This window comes from Berghia stephanieae, chromosome 1, assembly GCF_034508935.2.
Source record: "Berghia stephanieae isolate SIO BIC M18660-M18661 chromosome 1, UCSD_Bste_1.3, whole genome shotgun sequence".
In the NCBI taxonomy this organism is placed as follows: domain Eukaryota; kingdom Metazoa; phylum Mollusca; class Gastropoda; order Nudibranchia; family Aeolidiidae; genus Berghia; species Berghia stephanieae.
In genome coordinates this window covers 74,720,603-74,746,789 of record NC_088360.1, presented here as the reverse complement: position 1 = coordinate 74,746,789, position 26,187 = coordinate 74,720,603, and the positions used below count along the sequence as shown (strand labels likewise).

The following is a 26,187-nucleotide window of genomic DNA, read 5'->3' as shown; positions in this document are numbered from 1 at the left end:
CAACTGACCCTGCAAACTTTCAACAGTGAGCAAATTAATGTTATACTTGTCCGTGTGGAACAAGACAAGTATGTAAACAAATAGGACACAAATGGAGTAGCTCCGATATTGGGTTGAATAAAACATTTTTAAAGTGTGAAGCAGCCACTTGTATCAATAATGAGGGTGCTATGTCAGTTGGATCCCAAGCTTGGCTCTAACACTGCAATATCTTTATTCTGTTTTCATCTGACATTTCTCCATACCCTATATTTATCATCATCTTTCATTATTTCAATATTCAAAGAGCACTTGTTCCATAACTTATCTCAGTTGTATCATTCAGCGCTGGGTCAGTTTTCTTTCTGGTTGGGTACTTCATGACTCAAAATTATTCAATTACACTAATCAAACAGTATTGCTTCAATAAATGGGTGAAAAAGCTCATCTTGACAGCATTTACGCCCGACAAAAAGTAATATCTTAGGTTTTATTGGTCAGTAACAATTTTACAATTGGTTTGAGCTTAAGTAACAAAGTAACAAAATATTAAATTTAATATCTACATACTCCAACAGGTGGAAGAGGAGGGGGAGGAGATAAAGAAGAAAAGAAAAATTTATAATGGGGTGATTATCATAATTTTACCATAAATAAATTCTATTTCATTTGAAAATTTTACACTTTCAACAAAAGGGTAAAAAAAACCAACTTACATCGTGGTTTTCAATCCGAGCAGTGCAAGATATTACAAGGATAATGATCTGAATAGATATGTATTAGTACGTACAAGCGGTTAAAAAAAATAATAGAAAAAGGTCATCGAAAAAAACAAAAAAGTAAAAGAAAAGAAATCAGCCGTCCCCAATTGGAAGAAAGACTGATTTTTTAAAAGAAATGTTTCCATATTTTTCCATCTGTTTTATATTATGGCACTGTATCATACACATCTATTCAGATAAGTTTATTTTCACGAGAGCTTACTCTCTATTTATTCACTTTACAAATAACAGGATTAGCTGACAATAGCGACACTTCGTTGTCTGATAAAAATAAAGCATTGATATCAAGTCTCAAGCCATCAGTCTTATGATACCATTATCCGCCCCTAGCAGCAATGCTTTATTCAATGGAAGAACATTCATGTGAGTCAGCACACCTTTGAATGTGCCAGTCTTTAATTTGGAGCTCGAAAAAGGGGTCTGAAAAACAAACAAAAAAACAACAAAAAAAAAACATATGTAACATTCTTTTTAAATTCCTCATAAAAACAGTTTCAATACCTTTGATCAATGAAAGTGACTCTGAGAAAATTCCTTTGAATATCAGCTTCGAAAAAGAACATGCCATGCCATATATTTATTTCTCTGCTGTTCGTCTGGATTTTAATTAATGTATCAATGTTTTTACTGTTTTTTGTAATTGGCTGAAGAAGGGTTTTAAGCCAGAAACGTTCTGTACTTGATATTATGTTCTTTTTCTAAGCTGTAATATTCATTTTACACCAGGGAAATCTCGAGATTTATAATTGTCCTTGATTTGATAAAAAGCATGAAACAAAGCCAAAAGGCAGACTGCCAGGGTACGTGAACAAAAGTTCCAATTTAGGGGCCTCGATATAAGGTCCTTGCAGTCCAGACAAGCTATTCCATGCCACAAACAGGTATTAAAATAAAAGCATATTTATTACACTCATGAGGGATTTCAAAGTAAAATTTCTTCTTAAGTGGTCCTTCAAAGTCATAGACCATGAAGCCCGAATTAACCCCAGTTGCAGCATTAAATAGTTAACAGCAATTGCTTGCTATCCTTTGGACAGGACAAAAGTTTCGCAAAGTGCATTCTGTTAGATATAACAGACCAAGTTACTGAATTATTGCAGGGTGGGGAGGGGGTTGAAAAAAGACAACTTCAAAAGCAATCATAACTGATCCTAGCTTCTTTATGACACGAGTGCTCTATCAACTGAGCTATCAGGACCCATGAAAGTTCAAGATCGTGTTAAATCCCAAATAAAAGTTTTCAAATGTGCAGTAAGAAGTAAAAATCAACAATTTTTTTTTATTATAGTCCCTTGCCTATATATCCTGAAGCTCATTGTATTTGAACCAGATAGTTTTCATCTCACTCGAGACTGGGCTATTTTTAGATTTACATACATTGGAGTCTGGACAAAACAAAGGGTATTTCAAAATTCTGCCAAAAATTATAAATTATCGATGTAACAAATGAAACGTAACAACAAAAGATGTTGATTTTAATAACAGGAAATAAAATTCAATTATTTGGTTTTATGTTATAAACTTTGAAAAATGTTAGTATCATCCTGCCAACGAGAAATACTGCACACTATTGTATAAGCTAATTAATCGTATGAAATGATCATGATTTATTGAAAATGCAGCAGTGCTAGGACAATAACTTAATCAGGGCAAAAACTCATATCAAACTGACTACCCTCATATTTTATTTGAAATTGACTGCATCAAATAATAGTACGACACAATTTCTGTCACAGGTTGAAATTTCATTTCTTTGTGATTCAAATTAGGAAGATAGGTCTCTATGGCAAAAGAAATGCCAAACAAAAAAATCAATATGTGGTTTTAACAGTGAAAATAATGTGAATGCACACCATTAATAGTACCTATAACCATTTAAAAACTTAGAATTTTTGCTATGAAACATCCTTTAAGCATCCATTGCTTTAGGATCACATGATCTTAGCTCCATTAGTATCTAAATAATAATATGATAACTTACAGTTTCAACCACACCGGCATAGACTGAAATCCTGTTGGCAGTAGATGCTGTGATCAACTGTTCTCTGTACAATGATAAACAATGCACAGGTTCTGATAGGTTTTTGGTGGTGCATATTTCCTGTCCAGTGTCTATATTCCACAGCTTGATTGTCTGATCAAAGGCAGACGACAGGATGCGAGACTTGCTGTATGCTTTCAGCTGAATTCAAATAATGAATATGATAAAAATACATATGTTAAATTGCAGTAAACGATGTTGCAAATCCAAAAGGAAATATTATGGTGCTTTCTGAGAGTCTGTTGTACATCTTTAACGTTTAATCTTGCTAAAAAGCTTGATACCAGTAGGTAGGATGTTCCCTAAGTGGAAAGTATTTGGGGATAGTGAGCAAAGAGGACTGTCAACATCGGATGGAGGAATTTAAAAAAAATGATACCTGGATTGCCTACTTTATATTTTTTTGGACTTCATTTGATATCTCTATTATAAGGCCATTTAATACTTTGTACAATGTTGTAAAGGACCACATGATCCTTGGTGATTGTTCTAATATACCGACAGCAATGGGATAAGTTTCTTTTTTTCTGCTCATATTATTTACAAATTGTGTGCATAGTCTATAATAACGTATTGTCTTTAAAAAAAAATAATTTCTTTTAAAAGTTTTGTTAAGTATTCCATTAGCTATTAATATACTGTTATTTTATTATTGTTTTGAAAGAACCCCAACCCCCCCCCCCCCCCCCCCCCCTCCTGAAAAGTACATATGACATGAATACATACATCAAACACACATGCACGCACACAGACACACACACACAGCATGTGTGACACATACATCCATGGAAAGACTAATAAATATACATAAGCATGCTATTGACAGTAGTTATTAGGAAAAGTAGTATTTTGCATTGCTGGATATTAAACGTTTTAGGTAAAAAAAAAGACAATAGAAAAGAAGAATTTTTTTTAAAATGATACAAAACTTGCCTGCAATATTTCAGCATCGTGGGCTTTCCAGTGATGTAAGAGAATGCCACTCCTCACATCCAAAATGAAAATAAAACCAGATGTGAACCCAACAGCGATCCAGCTGCTATCTGGACTCACTAACACACAACGCATCAGGCCTGAAATACATTAGGTGGTTATGATGATCTACACATAGATGGGAAATATATGGCAAATAGAATGGACACAGATAGAAATGTCAGGACAGAAGGCTGAAATGAGCGGTCGTTTTTGTAACATTAAAATGCAAAAATACAACAATATAAGGTAATTTCAAAGAACTTTGGAAAGATCAAATTTTCATCAGTTCAGTTTTCCTAAATTGAATAATGACGAATCTTCAAAACAAAATTAAAACAAAAAAAACAGGATTATCCTCTCAAAGTATTGAAAAGTATTATGGAAAAATTTCTAAGAAGTGCAGAATCAACGTTGTGCTAAATAAGTATTGGTCAAATGCACTTCTGTTGACTTGTAAGTACATGAAGGATGACAAAAACGATAATTGTGACGTATAAAATGGAATAGTGGTGAAAACGCCTCACATTTAATTTTTCTTTTTTTTACTGCATGCTCTACTTATTCCCTTTTCTTCAACCCATTAATCAACTTCCATATTATTTACAGAGCTGACTCAACTTTTTTGCTCATATAATTCATTATAAAACAATACTTACCACAATTTCCAAGGGATGCTTTAAAGCTGTAAGTATACTTGGATGTCCTGATATCCAGGAATCTGATACAATAAACAATGATACACCTATTTTTGTGAACCAGTAATCTGACATAATAAACAATGATACTTTTATTTTGGTGAACAAGGTCCTTTTTTTTTTCTTTTAAACTCTTCTAAACAAAAAATAAAATGTAAAATTGGGCAAAGCCAGTCTCAACTTATCTGTTCAATGTTTTCCTTAATTGTTAATTCAGTCTAAAACTATGAATTATATTTACGATCACTTAACTTTCTTTGAACAGGAAGGAAGAAAGGGCAACAAAATAAAAAGTCTGAAAATTTTTTGAATATTAGGTAGAGATCTCCAAAAAAAATTAATTAATTAATTAATTGCGTTGCGTTATTGATTCACATAGTCCTACACACAAAATACTCTATTTTTTCCACCCTCCTTCTCTTCATCATTTGCATTTAAATTGCTGAGTGCTAAAATAAAACTAACCTCAGAGTATTTTCTGTAGTCGCTGTAGCAACAAGTGTGGATGGTGCTGGTAAGGCAGAGAGTGCGACAACTGGGGCATACTTTGGCGACTCAAGCTGAGAGATAGCCATACCAGTGTAGGGATCCCAAATCTTGCATGACATAAAAATGATAAAAAAGAGTTATTTATAGTTCTGGCATTTCACTTTCACCAATCACTCATATAAACAATATAAAACAAAATGGTTATGGATAACTTCCATGCCACTATGTCTGAATTCTATCTATCTGTTTCATTTATTTCATTTTAATGGTTAGGGTAATGGAGTAACATTATGCATTATTATAACTTTTGCTGAACAAATAGGCACCTAAACCGATAATTAAAATAGCAAAAACAATACCCAACCATAATTGTATGAATAAATCTTTTTATCTATATAATTCCTTACATGCACTGTACTATCGCATGAAGCCACTTGTCTCATACTGTCCACATAAGCCACAGAGAAGACAGATTTCTTATGACGCCCATAGCAAAACAGACTCGGTAATCTGAGAAAAATGAATAGACACAAAAGATAAATCGAAATTATAATGCATTTTTAAAGCCAGTTAACTGTCGTATTCTGGAAAAACACCATAAAAATGAACTAATTTTGTTTGCCTTAAACGTGATATTTGCAGTGTCTATTCCATTTCAGATCTTTGAATAATTCAAAACGAATGTACTGCGTCAACTTTTCAAGGAATTGCTCATGCTCATGCAGGAATTATTTTGCCACTATTGAATTATTGACATGCTTTTTTTCTTTTGAGACATGTAATTGTAATTTTTTTAATGCACATTCTAATATATAAAAAGTACAACCAATGGCTTTAAACAGAAAATAGTTTATTAGTTTTAATAACTTATGCTCTACAAAACATATCTATGTTTTCTGTTTGATGTTGTCAAGCCCAAACGAAAAGTATCCATGAAAACAAAAAGAAACAAAAAAAATTTTTTTTTTTTTTTACCAATTAACATCTCAAATTTTGGTTCAGAAATCCAAATCAAGGGTGTTAAAAATCAGAATTTAGCCAATTTTTTTTTTAAATCTCCTATGTCGATTATATGTTTAGAAGTGCTAGGTCTGCTATCGAATAATATGAATAAATATAACTTACTTTTTCATACCATCACCACAACTGCTGATGGACCAAAGCCGGACAGTTTTGTCTTTGCTTGCTGAGATGAAGCAATTCTCTGTGTCCATTGAACACAAAGACCGGATGCTGCTAGTGTGACCTGTCACAAGATTATGAACATAGAATAGTATATATGTATATGCATATAGCAAAAAAAAAAAATAAGAGAGATAGAGATAGAGAGAGAGAGAAAGAGAGAGAGAGAGTGAGAGTGAGAGAGAGAGAGAGAGAGAGAGTGAGAGAGAGAGAGAGAGAGAGAGAGAGAGAGAGAGAGAGAGAGAGAGAGAGAGAGAGAGAGAGAGAGAGAGAGAGAGAGAGAGAGAGAGAGAGAGAGAGAGAGAGGTGTAGGAGGGCATTGTATCGTAATACATTGTTATCTGAAGAGAAATACACTTATTGAAAATCTAATTTGTTAATCTAATGAATATTACATTTGTGTTTTAATTGCATCCAACACCCCCCCCCCCCCTTTCCCCCTTAAAAAAAATGCAGCTCATTGCATTTAATCTTATTGTGAGTGAATCATATTGTCATCATGGATAGACTGTCTATTCCATGATAACCTATCAACTTACCTGTGTAGGTCTGAAGTTCAATTTGCATGAAATTAAACATCGTGTCTCTCTCATGGCGTCCTGAATTCAATGAACAAGACATGAATAAAACTAAAACTGCATATCAAAGCACTGTATTTTTTATTTTCACAATCAACAATTAATTTTTCAATACTATTCTTATGTTTAATTAATGTAAACAAAATATTAAAATTTCCACATTTTTGAGGTAACTAAATTTATTGTGTAATGCAATTCATCAATCTTTGATGAAAGCATGATCTTGTTTCTTTTTTTTTTTCTTCTTTCTGAGATTCAGAGTGGATAATAAAATTGCCAAGGCTAGCTAAATATGCCTAATGCTAATTTCTTTATCAACCAATCATAATCACCTACATCGCATATGATAAACCAATTTGTATTCAATTAAATAAGAGTCATAGATAATTACCCAACTCCCTCTCCCAGTAGGCCAGCCAATTGCCACTCAAATGCCTTGATTTATTTTGATCCATATCAGCTCTGGAAATAGTGAATGGGAAAATTACCAGTCCAGCATTTATAATACTAGGGTAGTTTAAAAGTGAAACGTCAATGATCATGTACTCGTATTATGACCTATGAAGAATCATTTAAAACAAAAGATATAAAAACTAATTTTATCACATTTGTAAAATCCAAAAAAAAAAAAAAAAGACATTAGCCCATTTCACATTGAAAATTAAAAAAAAAAAGAAGCTGAAATAGTCCAAATATGAATAAAACCAACAACATAACGTAATTAGATATCATACAGAGATTTTATATTTTTATACTTTATTTATACTTAATGATTATATTTTTACAACTAAAAAAATAATGCTTTGAACATAATTATGATCAAAATTAGAGAAAGTGAGAGAATGAAAAAGGGATAAATAACTAAATGAAAATAGAAATGACTTACGATCTCAAATCCTCTACCCTAATAGACAAAATTCCAGAATGTCTGTATCCACGACCAAATTGGGATAATTCAGGACTCACAACCGTGGGAGTTGGCGCTGACTCATTAAGCTGAATCCTGTTTTTCATTTTTGTTTTAAAAGAGGAGGTAAAAATAATAATAATAATAATAATAATAATAATAATAATAATAATAATAATAAATAGCACTTATTTTAGCGCTGGACAGCATCTCAGGAGGTGCTAAGCGCTTTATAATGACATGTAAGTATTATATATAAAATTGTTAATAGTGAATCAATCATGACGAGCATTATAAGCATTAAACACAGATGGTCATTCCATTTTAACAATAATTTAATTTTAATAGATGAGTTTTAACTACCAAATATTCTTTCAAAACCCTTTAAGATCTTATCTACAAAAAAATGACTCAGAAAAAAATGATATCATGATTATATAAATGTTAATATTATTCACATAAACTATTCACATTCAAACAAATCAGATTTGAATCCATACTCAGTCTTATTTATCTTGCTTCAGCTGTGACTGAGAAACTGGAAATGTAAGATCTGGCGCAAAATTTATTGCGATAGACCAGCATCCTATAAAAAAATACTAAGTAATTTCTATTTCTATCGAACACTCATGAAAGGGACAAAATGGTTACAAGGGACTTCTCTTTTATGACTTAATTACAGAGGTGATCGCCTAAATACCCACCGGCTTAGTGCCCGTTTAGCCTAAATGCCCGCTAATTTGGTGAAATAGAATTATTTCTCATAAAACTACAACTCTAAATGCCCACTCTTAAAAATGAAATTCGCCTAATTGCCTGCTCTGAAAAAATAAGTTGTACAAAAAGAATTTGTAAAAAAAAGAATTTCACTGTATCATATATGGTCCAATGAATTGATTCGTCCTGTGTTTATGAGAGTCTCATTTGACATCTAAAAACACTGCCGCGAATAACTATCAATTCATCTCACATTTGCTCCACCCACTCTCTCCAGCAGTCTCATCCTGTGTCCCTCAAACTGCTTTCTCTCCATGTAGCGTCCAATCAGCTTCTTAAAATATCCACTTCCAATTGGCTGTTGAAAAGGACAATTTTAATTGTCCAGCAATCAATCATCAGCAAAGTAAGACAAATAGGCTCCGCCCACTCAAATCACACATACCCACGATATGTAAGGTCTTGTAGCCCAGTTCACTGGGCATTTGATTTTACACAACCATCTCACGCCTTTGATTACATCCTTCTTTGAAGCCACTCAACATCTACCTTCGATTCTCTTATCCTGTAGACCAGACCATGAGGTTATGTCTGCCCTGGAATGCTGTGATGTCCTTCAACATTACAGAACAATGTCATGTTGTGGTGTGAATCGTGAAGATGAAATTCTCAAATTCTCATGGAATGGCGTATCGGTGTTTAAGTTATAGGTCTAAAGAACAATTTTCATAAAGAAATCATGAGAGCTTGAACTGAGCAGGTATGTCAACATGTGTTAATCAGCTGAATGCACACACACACACACACACACACACACGTGTGTGTATGTGTGTGTGTGTGAAGTAAAGTAGTCCTTCTGATTTATAGGGCCTATGGAGCCATAATTAACTCATTTCTTTAATGCTATACAGACAATAGCAATTGCTTGCTGCCTTTTGTATAGGACACAAAGTACACATACTTTTCAGATCTAAGGGACCCAGCAACCCAATCCCTACTGGGTGGACATGGGGTTCAAAAGAGAAAAAAATTATTGTTCTGATCGCACTTCTTTATAAATGTTGGTGGCCGAGTAATACATTAGTTTGTCTTGTAACACAGTCAAGCAATGCTGAGCATAGACAATGACTGAGAACTCTTGACTCTTGCGTATGACCTTAGGTAAGGCGCTCAAAACAAATTCACCCAAATCACAGGAGTTGTGAATGAGTAGATACCAAACTTTACACATTAACAAATATTGTTAAGGGCAGCGACAAAAAAGATGCCTAGCAGACAACATGTACTATTTGAAAGGTTATAAATGGCCTGCTGGTGATATGAACTGGGAGCTGTGGAGCGCAATAATCATTGTGAATTAGTTGAAATGTGTGATATAAATATCCACATATGTATTCATCTTGTTCTTGATCAACTTTGTCTAAATGCCCATTCCGCCTAAATGCCTGTAACCACCCGGCATTTGGGCGATCACCACTGTACTGCTATTAAATATCAATGAAAGAAACATGACCCACTTTCCTGTCTGATCAAATAAAATTACCTGTTTCCAACGACAGCAATATTACTTCCAAGAGCTCCAACCACTTTGTTGTTGTCTTCCATAGGTGACATCAAATCACCTGAATCAAATTTTTAAAAAGAAAAAGAAAAAAAAGAAAAATATTATTATCGATAAATCTTTTTACAAAAATAAGATTAACAAAACTTGATCTAAGCTCCAACTCCTGTATCCAAAGACAAATGGAAATATACTGAAATTTGTGAAAGTTTGATTCTAAACAAACTTTATTTTTATTTCTATGAACAGCACATTATTGTTGTCTGCGCAATGTGAACATTAATCAAGAGAGGCTGGTTTTTGAAGCCAGATTGGTCAGAATGTCAAACCTAACTATTGTTTAAACGTTTTTGGGGATTCCTTTTTTTCTTCTCTAATAGTGGATACATTTATCTATAGATGAAAATTTTGCCTTCTTGGAAGGGAACAAGATTAAAATAAAAAATTTTTTGAAAAATAAAACCCCAAAAAACCCCCAAACAAACAAAAATCGGGATGATCATAGTCCAATGAGAGAACGACCAACTTAAAAAAACAAACTTACACCTTACTTTCCTTTACACACATTCGTGTTGTTGTTAAAAACTGTAATATCACAGTTCAAAACAGATATCAGCATGATGGCTTTATTACCATCCATCCACTACACATAATAACAATATGAGGTTTATCTTGGGCGACATTTAAATAAGCTAATTGATGGGTGGATCTTAATGACAAAAAAAATAAAAATAAATAAATAAAAAGCAATCTGACAATCTTATGAAATTTAAAAGACTAATTTGAGCACAGCAATAATAATAATATGAGCTCTCATTCGGGTAAGATTGAAAAAGATAAATGCTTTTATTCAATCATTACTACCTTCATATTGCTGCTCAACTTTCTTGTCTACATCAGCTTTAGAGGACAGTCCATTGGGATTTTTAAGATCCATATTGGCGTCATGCTGGGCACAAAGCTGTCGTATTAGATCATCATTTCTTAGATTTTCTTCCATGTGAATGCTAAATATTTCAAAAATGTATAAAATACACATGTGAGTGAAAAAAGTGAAAACCGGATGAATTGGAATTTTAACTCTATAACAACGAAACAAATTTTCATGACAGTTTCTCTCAGTTATTTTTATCTCATAATAGCTGTAGAACTAACCAATTCCACAAAGGGAACATTAACAGTTATACAGCTCGGATTTCGTTGAGGCCTGAATACATCACTGAAGGATCTCTTGTTGGAAATGGTAAGAGTAGCAGTTGTCGGGTTAGACTAAAATCAAACTAAAAAGAGTTAACACAAGACAAACTTTTTTAAAATTATAGGTTGCAATTGAGAACAACAGTTCAAAGCTACGCATTCTCTAAGATTGTTGTGTGTCTCTGTGACGTTGCAATATTATTATCTTGGAGTCACAACATGACAGCAGAAATTAGGTCTGAGTTCAAGCCCACGATTAATCAACTCAACAGTGTGGCTTTAAGAAAAGCAGTTTGCACATATTTTCTCATCCTATCGAAGGTGGATGATAAATTCAGAGATCCCTGGGTGCATTAGCCTGTCAACTGCATCTATCATCCTTTGCTTTGAACGTATATCAGTTTAAAATCAGGAAATTAAAATAAATATTGTAAAGTTCTGACAAAATGGTGTTGGCAATGGACAAGCACTATAAAAATGCATCTTTAAAGAAAAAGTTTGAACCCTGAGTTGGCATCACTCTTAGTGCTCTCTTGGTGCAAAAGGTAAAATAAAGATGTGATAAAGAAAACTTGTGCTCTACATTTTGCATAGAATCCATTAAACTGACAATGACTGAACTCTGTGACAAAGTACAATTTAATCCCAATTAGACTTTTATAAATTACTTGCTTAATAGAAAACAATCATTAGAGATTTGTCTTTGAAGACATTTCTAAAACAGTAATCATTCAGCAAAATAATTGAAGAATTTCAAGAATTGGTGAATAACGTTTAACCTCAAAGGGCCTAAAATTGATGATCTCAGGAACAGGCAAGAAATTAAAGTGACTTAAATTTTGTCTGTGTTGTCTTTTGGGCAAATTTCAATCAAAATTTGGTTAAATCACAATTTGTTAGGTTTACAAGATAATGATAATATTGTTTAAGTTTTGAAAATAATATTTTGAGGAAAAAAAAGTCCTTTATTCATCCCTTGAGATAAGTATAGGCTTATCTTGAAAAAAGAGTAAAATAACTCAGGCATCAGTCGCAGTGCAGTGATGCTAGTGAGCAACAGGGGTTGATTTTCGTGCTCTAGAAAAAACATGAGGATTAAAACTTTTTTGCTTAGGTATCAGCACATCGTCTTGATCCTTTGACCATCTTGACATCATCTCAATCGTAAGACAATCGAAATTTGGTCTTTGGATAATGTAGTGAAAACTAAAGGCGAGCATCATTCATGAGAATAAATCAATGATCCAAACACTAACACACCTTCCAAAAATACGGCAGAGTGGAATATAACAAGCTTGAGTCAATTCTGGAGTGAAAACACTTTTTAGTTCTTGCATACATTTCTCTGCTGTGGAAACACTTGACCTGGAGTCCACAAAGTCCTCTGAGGATATATATGTACAGATTTAATAATAATAATAATAATACAACCCCTGTATAGATCATTAAGTCATGATATTTTTGATTGACCTAATCTTGACTAGCCTTTATATCTCTCTCATTCTAAAAAAGATTTAAATCATTTTATTTAAATTATCTTTTCACACATTAAAGGTTATTCTAAACTGCAGCAAACTTATTTTAAAGTTTGTATGCAGTAGCACTACTATTTAAAACTCTTAGATTACAAGGGGAAAATATAAATGGTTTCACCAGGATTCAAGACAATGTCTATCTATGCTAAAGACGAGTGACAAATGGCTAAACCATTGGTAAACTTCTCTCAATCCAAGCAGCTTCTCTAATTCTACTCTTTTTAAATCCATGCATCCATGGTAGTAAGATAAATGGACTAATTCTGTTTTAAAAAATTATTTTTGAAATTAGATAAATAAATCCGAAACAGTTGATGAACAGATAAAAACAATAAGAATTCAAAGGAAATTGCTGATTTCAGAAAGCTAAGGTTAAAAGAGACTTAAATTTCTTTACATGCTCTATTACAGGCATATTTCAATTTTTTTGTAAATTCACACATCTTTAATAAGGAACTGTGTTTTCAGTCCACCAGTGGACTGAAAACACAGCTGTGTATTCAGTCCACCGGAAATAAAAATATTTAAAAAGGACCAAATATCATCGATACTTTCCTTAGTCAATACTGGCGACATTGATCACGGCGTCTAAACTGCACTATAAATCTGACCGTTTAGTTTCCCGCTGTTCCGAGCGCCGACGTAACCTCACCCGACAGGTAACCGAGGTCAACAGCGGTCAGCCGATATCAATTCCCAGAACGTAGATTTGACGTGCATTGGGTGATACCAATGGATGATTTCCATACCAATTAACCTCACGATCTTCGTGACGATGCAATTCCACCCAAAATGCAAAGAATTCTCGCAGACCTACTCTTTCCATCGGTCCAATATTTATTTCAATATCTCCAGTACTTATTCCACAAGCCGTGATTCAAATTCGCCTATTTTTCTATAACATTTAAATAAAATTACTTGTAATTACCTCAGGATTCTAAAAAAACGTTGCTATAAACTTCAAATTTTTTTGGGTGTGATTCACAAGGCACAAGTTTTACTACGAAATGAGGTAAGTTTCATTCACTCTTCAGTTTTCATTATTTTGTAATGATTATTTTTCCGCGGTAGGTCAGGTAATAATGATATTACCTCTTTAGCCTTGTTCTTGAAACGTATATTTCGCTGCGGTTTTATTGTTAATTATATTTTTATTTTTTATTTTTTTTCAATGATAAGTTAATTTGATTTTTAAATTGCATAATTTGAATTATCTTGCTAATGTTTAATTTTAAATGACATTGTGTGTTGGGCCTCAACTTAGCTCAACTGCTTGTTAGAATTTTCCTGCCCCCCCCCCCCCCTTTCTTTCACCAAATTGGGTGAAGTATTTGGTTTTTCGTTTTCCAAATTTTATGTACGCTGTTATGTATGCATGGATATGAGAAGTAATACAGAGTGTTTTAAAACTCATTTTATTCATTAATTCGCTATATCATTGCTTACATCGCTCAGTCAATTTTGAATTTTCTCTTACAGCATGGACCACACAATTGCAAGTCATAACCAAGCAGTGAATTCATTATGTAGGACATGTGGTATGATTTGTTTAACACAGAAATAGAAACGTGCCCGCAAGAAACCATTTAAATGTTCAAATTATTCTAATGACATTCTTTTAGTCTATGGGACTGACACGGCATTGGACAAGCAAGGAGCACACTCATAATTTATGTGTAAAAAGTACACATTATAAAGCACATTGAACACACGACTCATTAGCTTCTTTGTATTTGCTCATTGCCAAGACGCTAATAATAAATAAATCAACCTTGAAACGGGTTGCACTTGCATGTTTGATATCGACAGAGTAGAATATAACAACAAACTCCAAAACGCAGGAGAGACTTTCAAATCTCATGCACGAGCTACTGACCCTCAGGGATGGTCCTATTGCCTCTGAATTGGACAGAATACCGCATTACACAACAGGCTTACCACAGCAGATCATTCATTGGCAACCTCTGCCACAAATACTTACAAGAAAAAGTCTACACTTACAATTATCCAACAAACAAAGAACTGCACCCACGACCCACTCATCATTGACGACGCATGCAGTATTGGATTAATTTTCTACAATATAAACAAGGCCTATAGTCATGTGCACAACTTTATATCACACACAAAATCGATCAAAGCAGACACAATCCAATATATTCAAAGTGCAATAAAACATTACACGGATACATACAGAAAATATTTTCCAAACAAAATAATCCCAAAACACCTCCTTGAGTACCACTGCATACCACACATCACTCAATATAAGTTTAGACTTAGACTTCTTGGAGAACAAGGCACAGTGAGCTGTCACCAAACAACAGCAAAATTGGAAAAAAAGAGCATCCGGCATTATCAATGATATGAATAAAATGCGATTTGTCATCAACGCAATGCAGTTAAAGACCAGCCCCAAACTACACTGACGAGTTTGAATGCTCGTAGCGGATATATTTTTGTTGAGGAAAAATACGTTTTTTGTGAGAAGTATCTACATCTTGTCTTTATAATACATAAAATTCAGACAAATCCATAGCAACGTTTTTTTTTTCTCTAATTTTTGAAATGTTGCACCCGCTATATTTTTTGTGTAATTTGTTACCGTTCATTGATAACTTATATTGAGAAATCTAGTAATACTATGAAAAAATAAAAAACACACAGTAAAAGTAGAAAATATAAACTTTTATACCAAGTAGTGATATTTCAACTCATTCAATATGGGTGTCTAACAGACAATAAAACAAAACATTGTTAAATTGAGTGAAACGACAATCCCCGTTAGGTAAATTCCTCTCGGTGATTGACCGCTCACTGTGACCGGGTCAGCAGGTGTCAGGAACGGGATACCGTCTCAACTAAACTGTTGTCGTTGTGTACGCTGTGTGATGCTGAGCCTATTGTCAGTTAGGCATCATCATAAATGGACAGGCATAAAATTTATGGCAATTTGACGGCTTAATAATATCATTTACAGCATTTTATTCACTCTTGGAAAGTCTTGATTGAGAGTTGCTCGAAATCGGCGCCCGAGTTTCTTACAGTGGCTGCCAGATAGCCATTGGCCTGACCAATTTGACCAAAATTACTACACAGAGAATAATGTTTCAATAATTAATTTTAAATTAACATTTATGTCTATTTTTAATTTTTCTGAGTCCGTTAGAATTTTTGTGATTATCAAAACAGATTATTTTTCCAAGGAGATCAGAGTTTTAGTATAGTTTGCCCAAGTAAGGTTCAATTTGGTCACTTTTCACATCGATCACTGGCCTCGAGCACGCCTGTGCCCCCCCCCCCCCCGGCAGTCTTGACTTTGTCTTCTTCCAACATCCTTTTCTTTCAAAATCATCCCTTGTCCTTTGTCTTGTAGGGCTAGTCTATTATTCATTGTCTATCATGTCTTGTGTAAAACTATGATTTTTTTTACTGGTATCCCATTTCTTCCATTCTACTAGCCCTAAAATGACCTCAATAAGCGCCATCAAACCTTTAAAAACAATAGAGTCCTTAAAAGAACGTAGAGTCATCTTCCTTAACATAATGTTTCCCAGTCCGTGAGAGTTTTGTGATTATCAAAACCGATGATTTTTTCAAGGAGATCAAAGTTTTAGTATTGTTTGCCCAAGTAAGGTTCTATTTGGTCACTTTTTACATCGATCACTGGCCTCGAGCACACCTGTGCCCCTTTCTACTAGCCCTATCTATCTCTCTCTCTATCTCTAAGCTCTCCCACACCCCCCCTCTCTCTCTCTCTCTCTCTCTCTGACGCTCCCTCAAACATATTCAAGACCCTATAACTATAAAGTTGTTCTCTTAAGTTTTTGTATTTTTTTTTGTATTTTTTTTTTTGTTCGTTTTTGTTTCGTTTTTCCCCTGAGTCATATTGTTACGTACAAGGAATGCACAAGGCAATACATTTTGACGTCTCACTGTGTTCTAATTAAAAATAATAATAATAATAAAAGTGAGTAAAAGAAAAACAATAAAACTTCTCAAGTCACCAGGAATGGTGTCAACGTGTTGAAGTTGAAAATTAAGAATTTTTTTGACCTGTATCCCATTTCTTTCTTTCTACTAGCCCTATCTAACTATCTCTCTCTCTCTCTATCTCTAATCTCTCCCACCTCCATCCTCTCTCTCTCTCTCTCTCTCTCTCTCTCTCTCTCTCTCTCTCTCCTCTCTCTCTCCTCTCTCCTCTCTCTCTCTCTCTCTCTGATGATCCCTCAAACTTATTCAAGAGCCTATAACTATAAAGTTGTTCTCTTAACATTTTTTTTTCTCTCTTTTTAAAAAAAAAAAAATTTTGTTTGTTCGTTTTTGTTTCGTTTTCCTCCTGACTCATATTGTTACGTACAAGGAATGCACAAGGCAATAAATGTTGACTCTCACTGTGTTCTAAATAAAAATAATAATATTAAAAGCGAGTGAAAGTAAATAAATAAAAAATGTTAAATGTCGTTCAAACTTCTCAAGTCACCAGGAATGGTGTCAACGTGTTAAAGTTGAAAATTAAGAATTTTTTGCCAAGGGAGTACAAAAAAAAAAAAGAAAGAAAAAGAAAGAAAGAGAGATAGAAAGAAAATATTATACCGAGAAATGAGCTCGAACACCTAACTCACCCCACCCTGGTTACAGTTACACTGTGCTAAAACAGCCGCCCACCTTGCCTTCTCGCGCTCGGTCAAATAATTTAGCCCGTATAATTATAATCTTTTCCGGTGGACTAAATACACAGCTGTGTATTCAGTCCACTGGTGGACTGAAAACACAGTTCCTTTTAATAATTAAAGATATGTCTCATATTATAGATAAAACGAAATTGACATCACTCAGCTCTTTGTTATTGATTTTAGCCAGCCATTTTTATGAGTAGTTCTCACTAAATTGTATTAATCAGACTTAAACATTCAAGGTTACACATAGTTTTGTGTGCTGGTACATTAAATATGGCTGGTAGAATGTTGTGAGTAAATTACCGAAGCGCAGAACATCAACAGCATGGTTTGTTTTGTCAATGAATACGATAAAATTTATATTTAAGAGAAAAAAACCCAGAACAATCGTAAATACTGGAACTCTATTTAGTTGATTGGTCATCGTTGTGGTTCATCCGGCATTGTAACATAAACTGGTGTTAAAATTTTTATCGTGCACGAATTCCTCATCTCTAGGTTTTCATTTTTAAGGTCTTCCAATATTGCCAGAAATAGTTTAACCTACTTCTTATATCATTTTGTCAGGCAAACCTATTCCTCTACAGACAAGGCTTGGACTGATGAAGAACAATATTGTAAAGAACATTTTTTTTTAAAAAGGTAAATTACTGTTGAACTATACAAAAAAGTTAATGGTGATGGGCAAGATAACACGATGATTAATGAAAAGGCAAAGTGAATTAATCTTTTAAAAATATCTCCTTTATTTCTGAGAATTGATCATTTACATTCTTAATTACAAGGATAAGGTGGGTTTTTGTTAAAATCCTAGAAGTATTTGTGTTACCTTTGTCATCAAGAAGGGGGATATAACTCAAGCTATGAATTTTTCGCAACTTCGATGTTGTTGACTTCAGAGTACGAAGATTCACAGGAGATCCAATTTTGTACTGCTGGGTCAAGGTGTCGATTTTTATGTCTAAGAATGTGTCATCTGAGCCAAAGCTGCCCACTTCTAAACATAGGAGAAAAAAAAAAAATTAAACAAGCTTTATTCATTATTTTTAATAATAAACACATTTGTTGTTGCCCTTAGCATTCATAACAGAAACTTTTGTTCTTTATTTTAAAAGAGCAATACTCAACAAAGTGGCAAAGAGATAGTTAAGAGAAATAAAAGGTTAGGATGGAATCCAATTTCTAAATTTTAAATTGTTTACAGTAAAAAACACACCTTGCATTGATGGGGTAGGACTAACTGATGTCTTTTCCTTGTCATTGGGATCGCCGTACACTGTGCTAATGACTTCAAAAAGACAAAGCATTGTCTTATTCAGGTACTTCCTTGTCATTTCAAAACCCAGACGCAGTCCCAATGTGTAGAGTAGATCCAAAAATTTGTGACAGAGTACAAATCGTGAGAGGGGCCCACTCGGAAAAGACACATTAGTTGACACAATTATCGAGAGAACAGGTGTGATGCATCCACCAATCACGTTTTCCTGAAGTAAGCAACAAAAAACATATTCCAAAACAGCTATGCAACCATTCTTAGTTTATATTGATAAGATTTTCATAAAGAATCTTTTTTTTTTTTTTTGTATGTGGATACACATTTATCTAGACCGTCCATACAGTTTGATACAGTGATAAAAAAATTTTAAAAATCAAGAAATAAAACCAAGCTGCATTGTTATATTTCCTGGCAAATAATAAGTGTATAACAAGTGTGTCTATCATAACATTTATTTATCAACTTCTAGCATGGGAAGTTCTAATGTCTGGAAATTTTCACATTTTTCTCACTATGAATTTATCATGGATTTTCCCCTCAGAAATGTACAAAAAAATTCTATGATGGCCTTACCATTCTTTAAAATAATTCTCATCCTGATTTTTTTCTAATAAATATCTTGAAAAAAAAAAGAGAGGCGTTTTATGATATGATGAGTAGAATTATTTTTATAAGTATTTTTGTTCTTTGAATTTCATCTTTTTCACAACATTTGTCTTCACAGGCTATGGCCAAGACTAAAATCAAAATTTCTTAAAAACTAGCGCTATTTAAAAAACGCCTCGTATTTCTTTTTAAAGATAACATTACTATCTAAAAATGTGTAAAATTTCTAGGTATTATCTTTTATGATTTTTGAAAAAAAAATGTTGCAAAAATATGCAGATATTTAGACATTTTTGGGGAGATAAAAACTGACCCTTTTAAAAGCCCAAAAATTAAAAATTTTGCAACTTTACCTCAACGCAGAAAGTGGTTTTAGTCCTATCCATTAATTCAAAACAATACCTGTGTCGATTTTCACAAAATTAAGAGTTTTTTTTCTTCTTTGGAGATATATATAGTCTTCCTTGGAATAGGAGTAATCATAAATGGAGACCATTGTACTAAAAAGAGAGAAAAAGAAAGCAATAAAGAAAAAAAAAAAAACAATAAAAAAAAAACAAACGTACACACATGGACATACCTCTAAGACATTCATGAGTGATGTGTCTGACAAGTAAGGCAATAGGAAAGAAAGAAGAATGACAGATGCGATGAGACCACTTTCTGATCGTGCTGTCAACCTTTTTTCTCCCATTGTAATCTGTGAAAAGAAAAATAGGTACCAAAACATAAATTACATATCAATAAAAAAATTCAATTAAATACTCTTTCAATATACACATACATAAACAAATACACTCACGCCTCACACAAACACACACACTCACAAAGCCACATTCTTTGGATATCTTTGATTTAAATTAAAATTTTAAAAAATTAATCAGATGATTCATTAAATATAACGAAAATAAACTCACCGTAGTTTTCTCCAGTTTCACTCATTTATTATTATTTTTTTTTTTTTTAGATTGCTGTTTATTTCTAATAAATTTCTAATAAATATAAAGCTCAGTCAAGTGATTAAATCATCATCATCATCTAGTCAGCTGATCCTGCGTAGGACGTTGCTTCCCGAACTTTCTTGCGAAACAGATTACGGTTTTCCGCCAGTCTACTTGCTTGAGTTGCTGTCATTCCCAGCCATTCACATATATCTTGTTCCCAGCTTCTTGTTGGTCTACCTCTTCCTCTCTTGCCGTCTACCCTTGTCTGCAGAATGTGCTTTTCTAATGATTCGTGGCGAGTCGTGTGGCCAAAATAGTTTAGTTTCAATTTCTTTACAGTTTGAAGAAGAATTGGTGATTTTATTCCGATCCTTCTCAGGACTTCTTTGTTTGTTTGTTTTTCAGTCCATGATATTCTGAGTATTTTTCTGTAGCATGCCATTTCAAAAGCTGTGATCTTTGTGCTCTCTGCTTTGCTGATAGTCCATGCTTCGCATCCATATGTTGCAGTTGGGAAAACAACACTTTTGAGGATTTTGATTTTTGTTTGAATGCACTGCCCTTTCCAGATATTATTCATCTTTTCTAGCTTTGATCTTGCCATTGCTAGTCTCCTCCTGATCTCTGGGGCCGATTTCCCGTTGTACTCAATCCTGATTAAATAGCATGCTTTTAATTAAATATTTCTTTCATATTGCCTAATTATTTCTTAAATATATTTTTTTTTTCAAAATTAAGTTAAATTATTTAATATCTTGAATTTCCCATATACACTATTGGTAGCAAATGTGATTTTCATTTTTTAATCACATTTATCGTTTTTATCTCCTTCATTCATGCTATTTTCTACACATTCCCTGCAACATTCTAATCTGTATACCAGTTTAGTATTTTACCAATGAACGCAACTTATATATATATATATATATATATATATATATATATATATATATATATATATATATATATATATATATATAAACATTTGAAATATAATTAAGATAGTTTGACTTCTACAACGTTGTTATCGAGCGTTGCTCTCATCAGGAAGTGGAAATACGAAAAGACAACAATCTACTTTCACTTCCACTTCCTGATGAGAGCAACGCTCAATAACAACGTTGTAGAAGTCAAACTATCTTAATTATATTTCAAATGTTTATAAATAGCTCCTTTTATACTAAAGTTGAGCACTATTATTTCATGGTTTTTGTTTTATAATTTTTTATATATATATATATATATATATATATATATATATATAATATATATATATATATATATATATATATATATATATAATATATATCATATTGTTGAACATTTAAAAGAGAAACAAATCAATATTAATTTACCATGTCCATTATATTAGGCAAGCACTGAATCAAGATGACCTGTTCTCCATACAACATCACAGTAAAAGCTATGCATTCCAAAACTTTCTGGGCATTCCTGTCTCCGACAACGAGCCTTGATGACTTAATTTCAGTTTCATCTGAAACTATAAAATAAGACGAGTGGAAGAAAGTTGTAATCAACAGTTCTTAATTTGTAATCAACAGTAATCAAATTACTATCGTTATGATCAACACATCAATTATCAAAAACAAAAAGAGTGGTTGTCACAACAAGGCAACCATCTAAAATTCATCTAACAATGTGAGAAAGTCTTTTTAGATATTGTTCTTTTTTCTGCTTTTAAAAAATGAATATTGACGGTAATAATTAGTCTAATGGGTCGATTTATATGATGAAGAGAAAGAAAAAGAAAAATATCCATAAATTTCACATTTCAGAAACGGAATATTATTAAATGTCCTTGTTTACTAGGATAGACAACTAAAATGAGAGAGGCAAATAATTGGAATCAGAGGTAATGTTGCTAGATAACATGTTTCAGCTTATTCTGCATTTATTTACGCATACACAAGTTAATTTTTTCTATATTCTATAAACATGTCGGAAAAAATGTTTTAAAGGGGTTTTTTTTGGTTCTATCTTAATTGGAAATGTCAAATGATGGAAAATTTGAATTTACGAAAAATAAATAAATGAACATTTGGTAGACAGCTGTTAGTGATCAGATTTCCATTGAACTGATGTCATTTGTTATAGGGCCTAACATATTCTATCATTCATTTCCCAGCACATTATTTTCTCTAAAATGTCTTACCTGGATTTTCAACAAGTTGCAATTGTTCTCCTCCCAAGTAGCATAGAGCCAGCATTCTAACCAAATTTCTGGATAAATATTTTGTCGCCAACACGGGACCAAGTTTATGGGTCAACCATTTGACAGAATCAGCTGCAATGTCTTTTATATTGATGCCACCTCCAGGGTGATCTGCTGATAAATTTGCCATTAAATCTTCAGTCTCACTTCGCACCATATCAGATTTGTCTTTAGCCCCACTTGAAGAATCAAGTTGGTCATTGGCATTGTTATAATTTGAATTTACAGATCCCCCCTCACTTGGATGATTCAAGTCTTCCAAATGAAATCCTCCCTCGTCTCTAGTTGGCACAAGATTATCCTCTGTATCTTTACCCGGGTAATCCACAGTGACATAATTTGAAAGATAACTTTCAATCTCTAAATCTTCTGATCTTTCATCCAATTCATTTTCAACACCATCAACTGAAGGGTGTCCAGCATTCTCAGAAGAAGGAATCAGCATTGAAATGCTGTGAATGCTGTGTTCATCTGCACTTCCGTATTTCCCCTCAACTAAACCGTCCTCCTCCTGGAGGTTGGCAAATCTGTCTTTTTGGAGTGTTTGATGGTCCATGGGATCAATACTGCTTCCACTACTCACTGAGTTCCTTTCCCGTTTATCACCACTATATTTCCTAGAAGACTCATCAACATCAAATTCCAATTCATCATCTAAAGCCACATGCTCTCCATTCAATGACATACGATCCACAATTGTTTCATCCATTTCTTCACTTTCTTCATCACTGTCTCTCTTTACATTATATTCTCCACTTTCGTCATTTCCATCCACATTGTCTAAATCTTCTCCTGTTACAGAATCTGTGTAGCTTCCTGGCCATGTCATTCTGACAGAATTGGTACTCGATGACTTTAGGAAGTCATCGTCCCCCAGATCTTCCAACAACTCTTCAGAGTAGAATTTACTTGACAGAGGAAAGTCCTTGTAGCCAGCCACAGCTTCTACCAGAAGGGTTGAGAAATTTACAAGGAAGGTTTTTAGACCTAGACGTATGATGAGCTGCATCAAAAATGACCTAAGATAAAATGAAAAATTAAAGACATTACACTTCACCATTCATGTGTTACTGTCTCAAAACATTTACCTAATTTGGTAATCATAAGGTAGTACAGATATAAAGTAGTTTGTAAGATTAACATGAGAGAAATTAATTTTAATTTTCTCAATTGCAAAGGCATCCATAAATTTAAAAGTATGATTTGAAGTCCAAGACTTTTTTTTGAGGACCAATCAAAACAATTTTCCTTGTCAATTCCTTATTATGCTTAATAAACCATTGGATGACATACAAAACAGCAACTTCTTACTTATCAAAGAAAGTATATTCCAGGAATACGGAATGTTGAGCCTATGTGTCAAAAATTGAAAGTTAAATTTCTATCCATCATTTCGTAATGCTTGTAATTTCAAGTCCTAAACATTTTTAGTCAATTAACAATAGCCTGAAATATCATATACAGAATCAGAAAACAATACTAACTAAACTACAATGAATAAGAGACAAAGGTGTGAAGTTGTGGAGATCAAACAGACCGAATGACACCCTGCCAACTGTCAATATAATAATGAAGAAACATGAAATGTATCTGTTGATTCCTTGCCTGTGATAGAGCTTGATGTGTTTGGCAGTCGCTTCTACACCAGAATACAAAGGAGTCAGATCAGACAAGAATTGTTTCGTTGATTCAACCTGCCCAAGTTCACGAGCTGCAGCACCAAAAAGAGCCCAAGCTGCTTGTACCATGGTGTATTGATTATGAAGGAGGTTTTTGATGTATGGCAATACCAAACCCATCCCTTCCACTCCTAAATATCCCTGATGTCGCCACAAGAAAGACTCTAAAAGAGGTACCTGGTGATATAGAATTTAAAAAAACAGTGATAATAATAATAATAATAATAATAATAATAATAATAATAATAATAATAATAATAATAATAATAATAATAATAATAATAATAATAATAATAATAATAATAATAATCGTCGTTGTTGTCATCATCATCATCAATCTGGGTCGTCATAAGATCAGTGCTCCACAGAGGTGGGGACAGACTCAAGGTAACACATAGAATAGTTCAAGTTCAACAATTAAGAGGGGAAAGGTAGCAATTGTTCAATTTGGCACTATCAGTTTAGACATAGAGTAAGTATGAGACAGTAAAAGATGAAAAAACATAAATCGGATGTCTTCTGAAAAGTCCATTAATTTAACTTTTATAATTAACTTTGTATGTTATTTATTCAAATTAAAGGAAACTTGACATAAAAGTTATAAATATCTACCTTTTCTCGTTCGAGTCGTTTGATTTTATTGACCTTTTCTATGGTGGAAAGACGATTCCATCGTAATCCTTCAATCTCCAGGGATTTTCCTTCAATGCTGTTCAGGCAGGAGAACAGATCAGTGAAGTATTGGGGGAAAGGGATGAAATCAGAATAGCTCTGCAATAAGAAGCTAGGTGTTGGCATGGGGCTTCCATCTGGAAAGATGGTGCTGAATATGAATGATTTGTTTGGACCAAATTCCAGGCAAAAAAACATATCACTTACAAATCTCTGTAGAGGTCTGTGATCAAGAAAAAAAACAAAAAAACTTGTTGTAATGCATGGCTTACCTTTTTAAAAAATGAACATTTATATAACATAATATTCACTAAACATGCTCAAGGGGTCCCTTGCCATCAGCAACATTTAACATGTAGGACAAGATATGACGCCTATAAGGCAATATTAAAATATATTTTTAATTCAGCAGAGACAATGCTGTTAACAGCCAGGTACTCCTTTTACACCTGAGTGTGGTGAGAGAAAGTGAGTAAAGTGCCTTTTCCAGGGCAGGCCTAGAAGTGATTCAGGAAAATATTTTTCCCTGCTTTTTCCCGGTTTTTTCCTGGTTTTTTCCAGGCTCTAGGGAAAATTTTAAGGTAGTAATTTTCAAGCATATTCATCAATTCTAGACCAGTCACCACTACCTATATATATGTATATATATATATATATATATATATATATATATATATATAGAGAGAGAGAGAGAGAGAGAGAGAGAGAGAGAAAAGAGAGATGTGAGTGAAAAAGAGAGTAGCTGAGACTGAGAGAAAGAAATATATTGACTCTGGCTATTAATACTTGGACGTATTCCTGTAAAGTCTAGGCCTCCTACAACATGCAAAAAAATATTTTAAAAAAGAGAGAGACAGATATATATATATATATATATATATATATATATATATATATATATAGAGAGAGAGAGAGAGAGAGAGAGAGAGACAGAGAGAGAGAGAGAGAAAAGAGACAAAGAGAAGAGAAATCAATAGAGAGAAAAAGACATTTGAATATTACTATGAGAGAGAAAGTAGCGTCCAAAGACTTGTGGCCTACTTATTGAATTGCACATGAATGAAATAAAGCTAGTTAATCTAGAGACAGACAAAACAAACTTAGTACAAATTACAATGAGTAAACGACCTTAATCTGCCATCTCCAAATAATTGAATAACAAGTCTTGAAAATTAATTAAAGTAGCTCAAGGACGTCGACCGTCTTTCTTAGCTTAGCTAACAATCGCATTCATGACCAAGTCAAAAACACACAAAAAAAACAAAACAAAGAAAAAACACACTCACACACACACACTACTAAGATGAGGGGAGGGATGTGTGTTTCTAGCACTCTTGTCTTGTCGACAATGATGAGTCGACTGAGTGAATCAAGCGTCTTTAAGTCTTCGACCAATCACAGGCTATCTAACCGAACCGGCTGGTCGAAACAAAGACGCTTCTCGCCGTCGATGTATTACG

General features: G+C 33.4%; 1 protein-coding gene across 2 annotated transcripts in view; it reads right to left on the bottom strand.

Moving 5' to 3' along the window:
- Positions 1–346: 346 nt before the first annotated feature.
- LOC144956877 (WD repeat-containing protein 81-like) overlaps positions 347–26,187 on the bottom strand; it is a 50,323-nt gene continuing 24,482 nt past the window's right edge. The window contains exons 10-29 of one of the 2 annotated variants that reach the window (XM_078887673.1): positions 24,668–24,950; positions 23,982–24,232; positions 22,317–23,395; positions 21,499–21,644; positions 19,780–19,899; positions 18,534–18,801; positions 18,147–18,314; positions 12,364–12,487; positions 10,771–10,913; positions 9,889–9,967; positions 7,608–7,724; positions 7,113–7,183; positions 6,683–6,742; positions 6,087–6,207; positions 5,369–5,471; positions 4,938–5,068; positions 4,434–4,495; positions 3,736–3,875; positions 2,743–2,943; positions 347–1,181 (exon numbers count right to left, since the gene is read on the bottom strand). In XM_078887673.1, coding sequence (XP_078743799.1) covers positions 1,053–1,181; positions 2,743–2,943; positions 3,736–3,875; positions 4,434–4,495; positions 4,938–5,068; positions 5,369–5,471; positions 6,087–6,207; positions 6,683–6,742; positions 7,113–7,183; positions 7,608–7,724; positions 9,889–9,967; positions 10,771–10,913; positions 12,364–12,487; positions 18,147–18,314; positions 18,534–18,801; positions 19,780–19,899; positions 21,499–21,644; positions 22,317–23,395; positions 23,982–24,232; positions 24,668–24,950 — 3,796 coding nt within the window. In that variant the 3' untranslated portion in view covers positions 347–1,052. The remainder of the gene's footprint in view (positions 1,182–2,742; positions 2,944–3,735; positions 3,876–4,433; positions 4,496–4,937; positions 5,069–5,368; positions 5,472–6,086; positions 6,208–6,682; positions 6,743–7,112; positions 7,184–7,607; positions 7,725–9,888; positions 9,968–10,770; positions 10,914–12,363; positions 12,488–18,146; positions 18,315–18,533; positions 18,802–19,779; positions 19,900–21,498; positions 21,645–22,316; positions 23,396–23,981; positions 24,233–24,667; positions 24,951–26,187) is intronic. The other variant, XM_078887682.1, reaches the window with a different exon arrangement.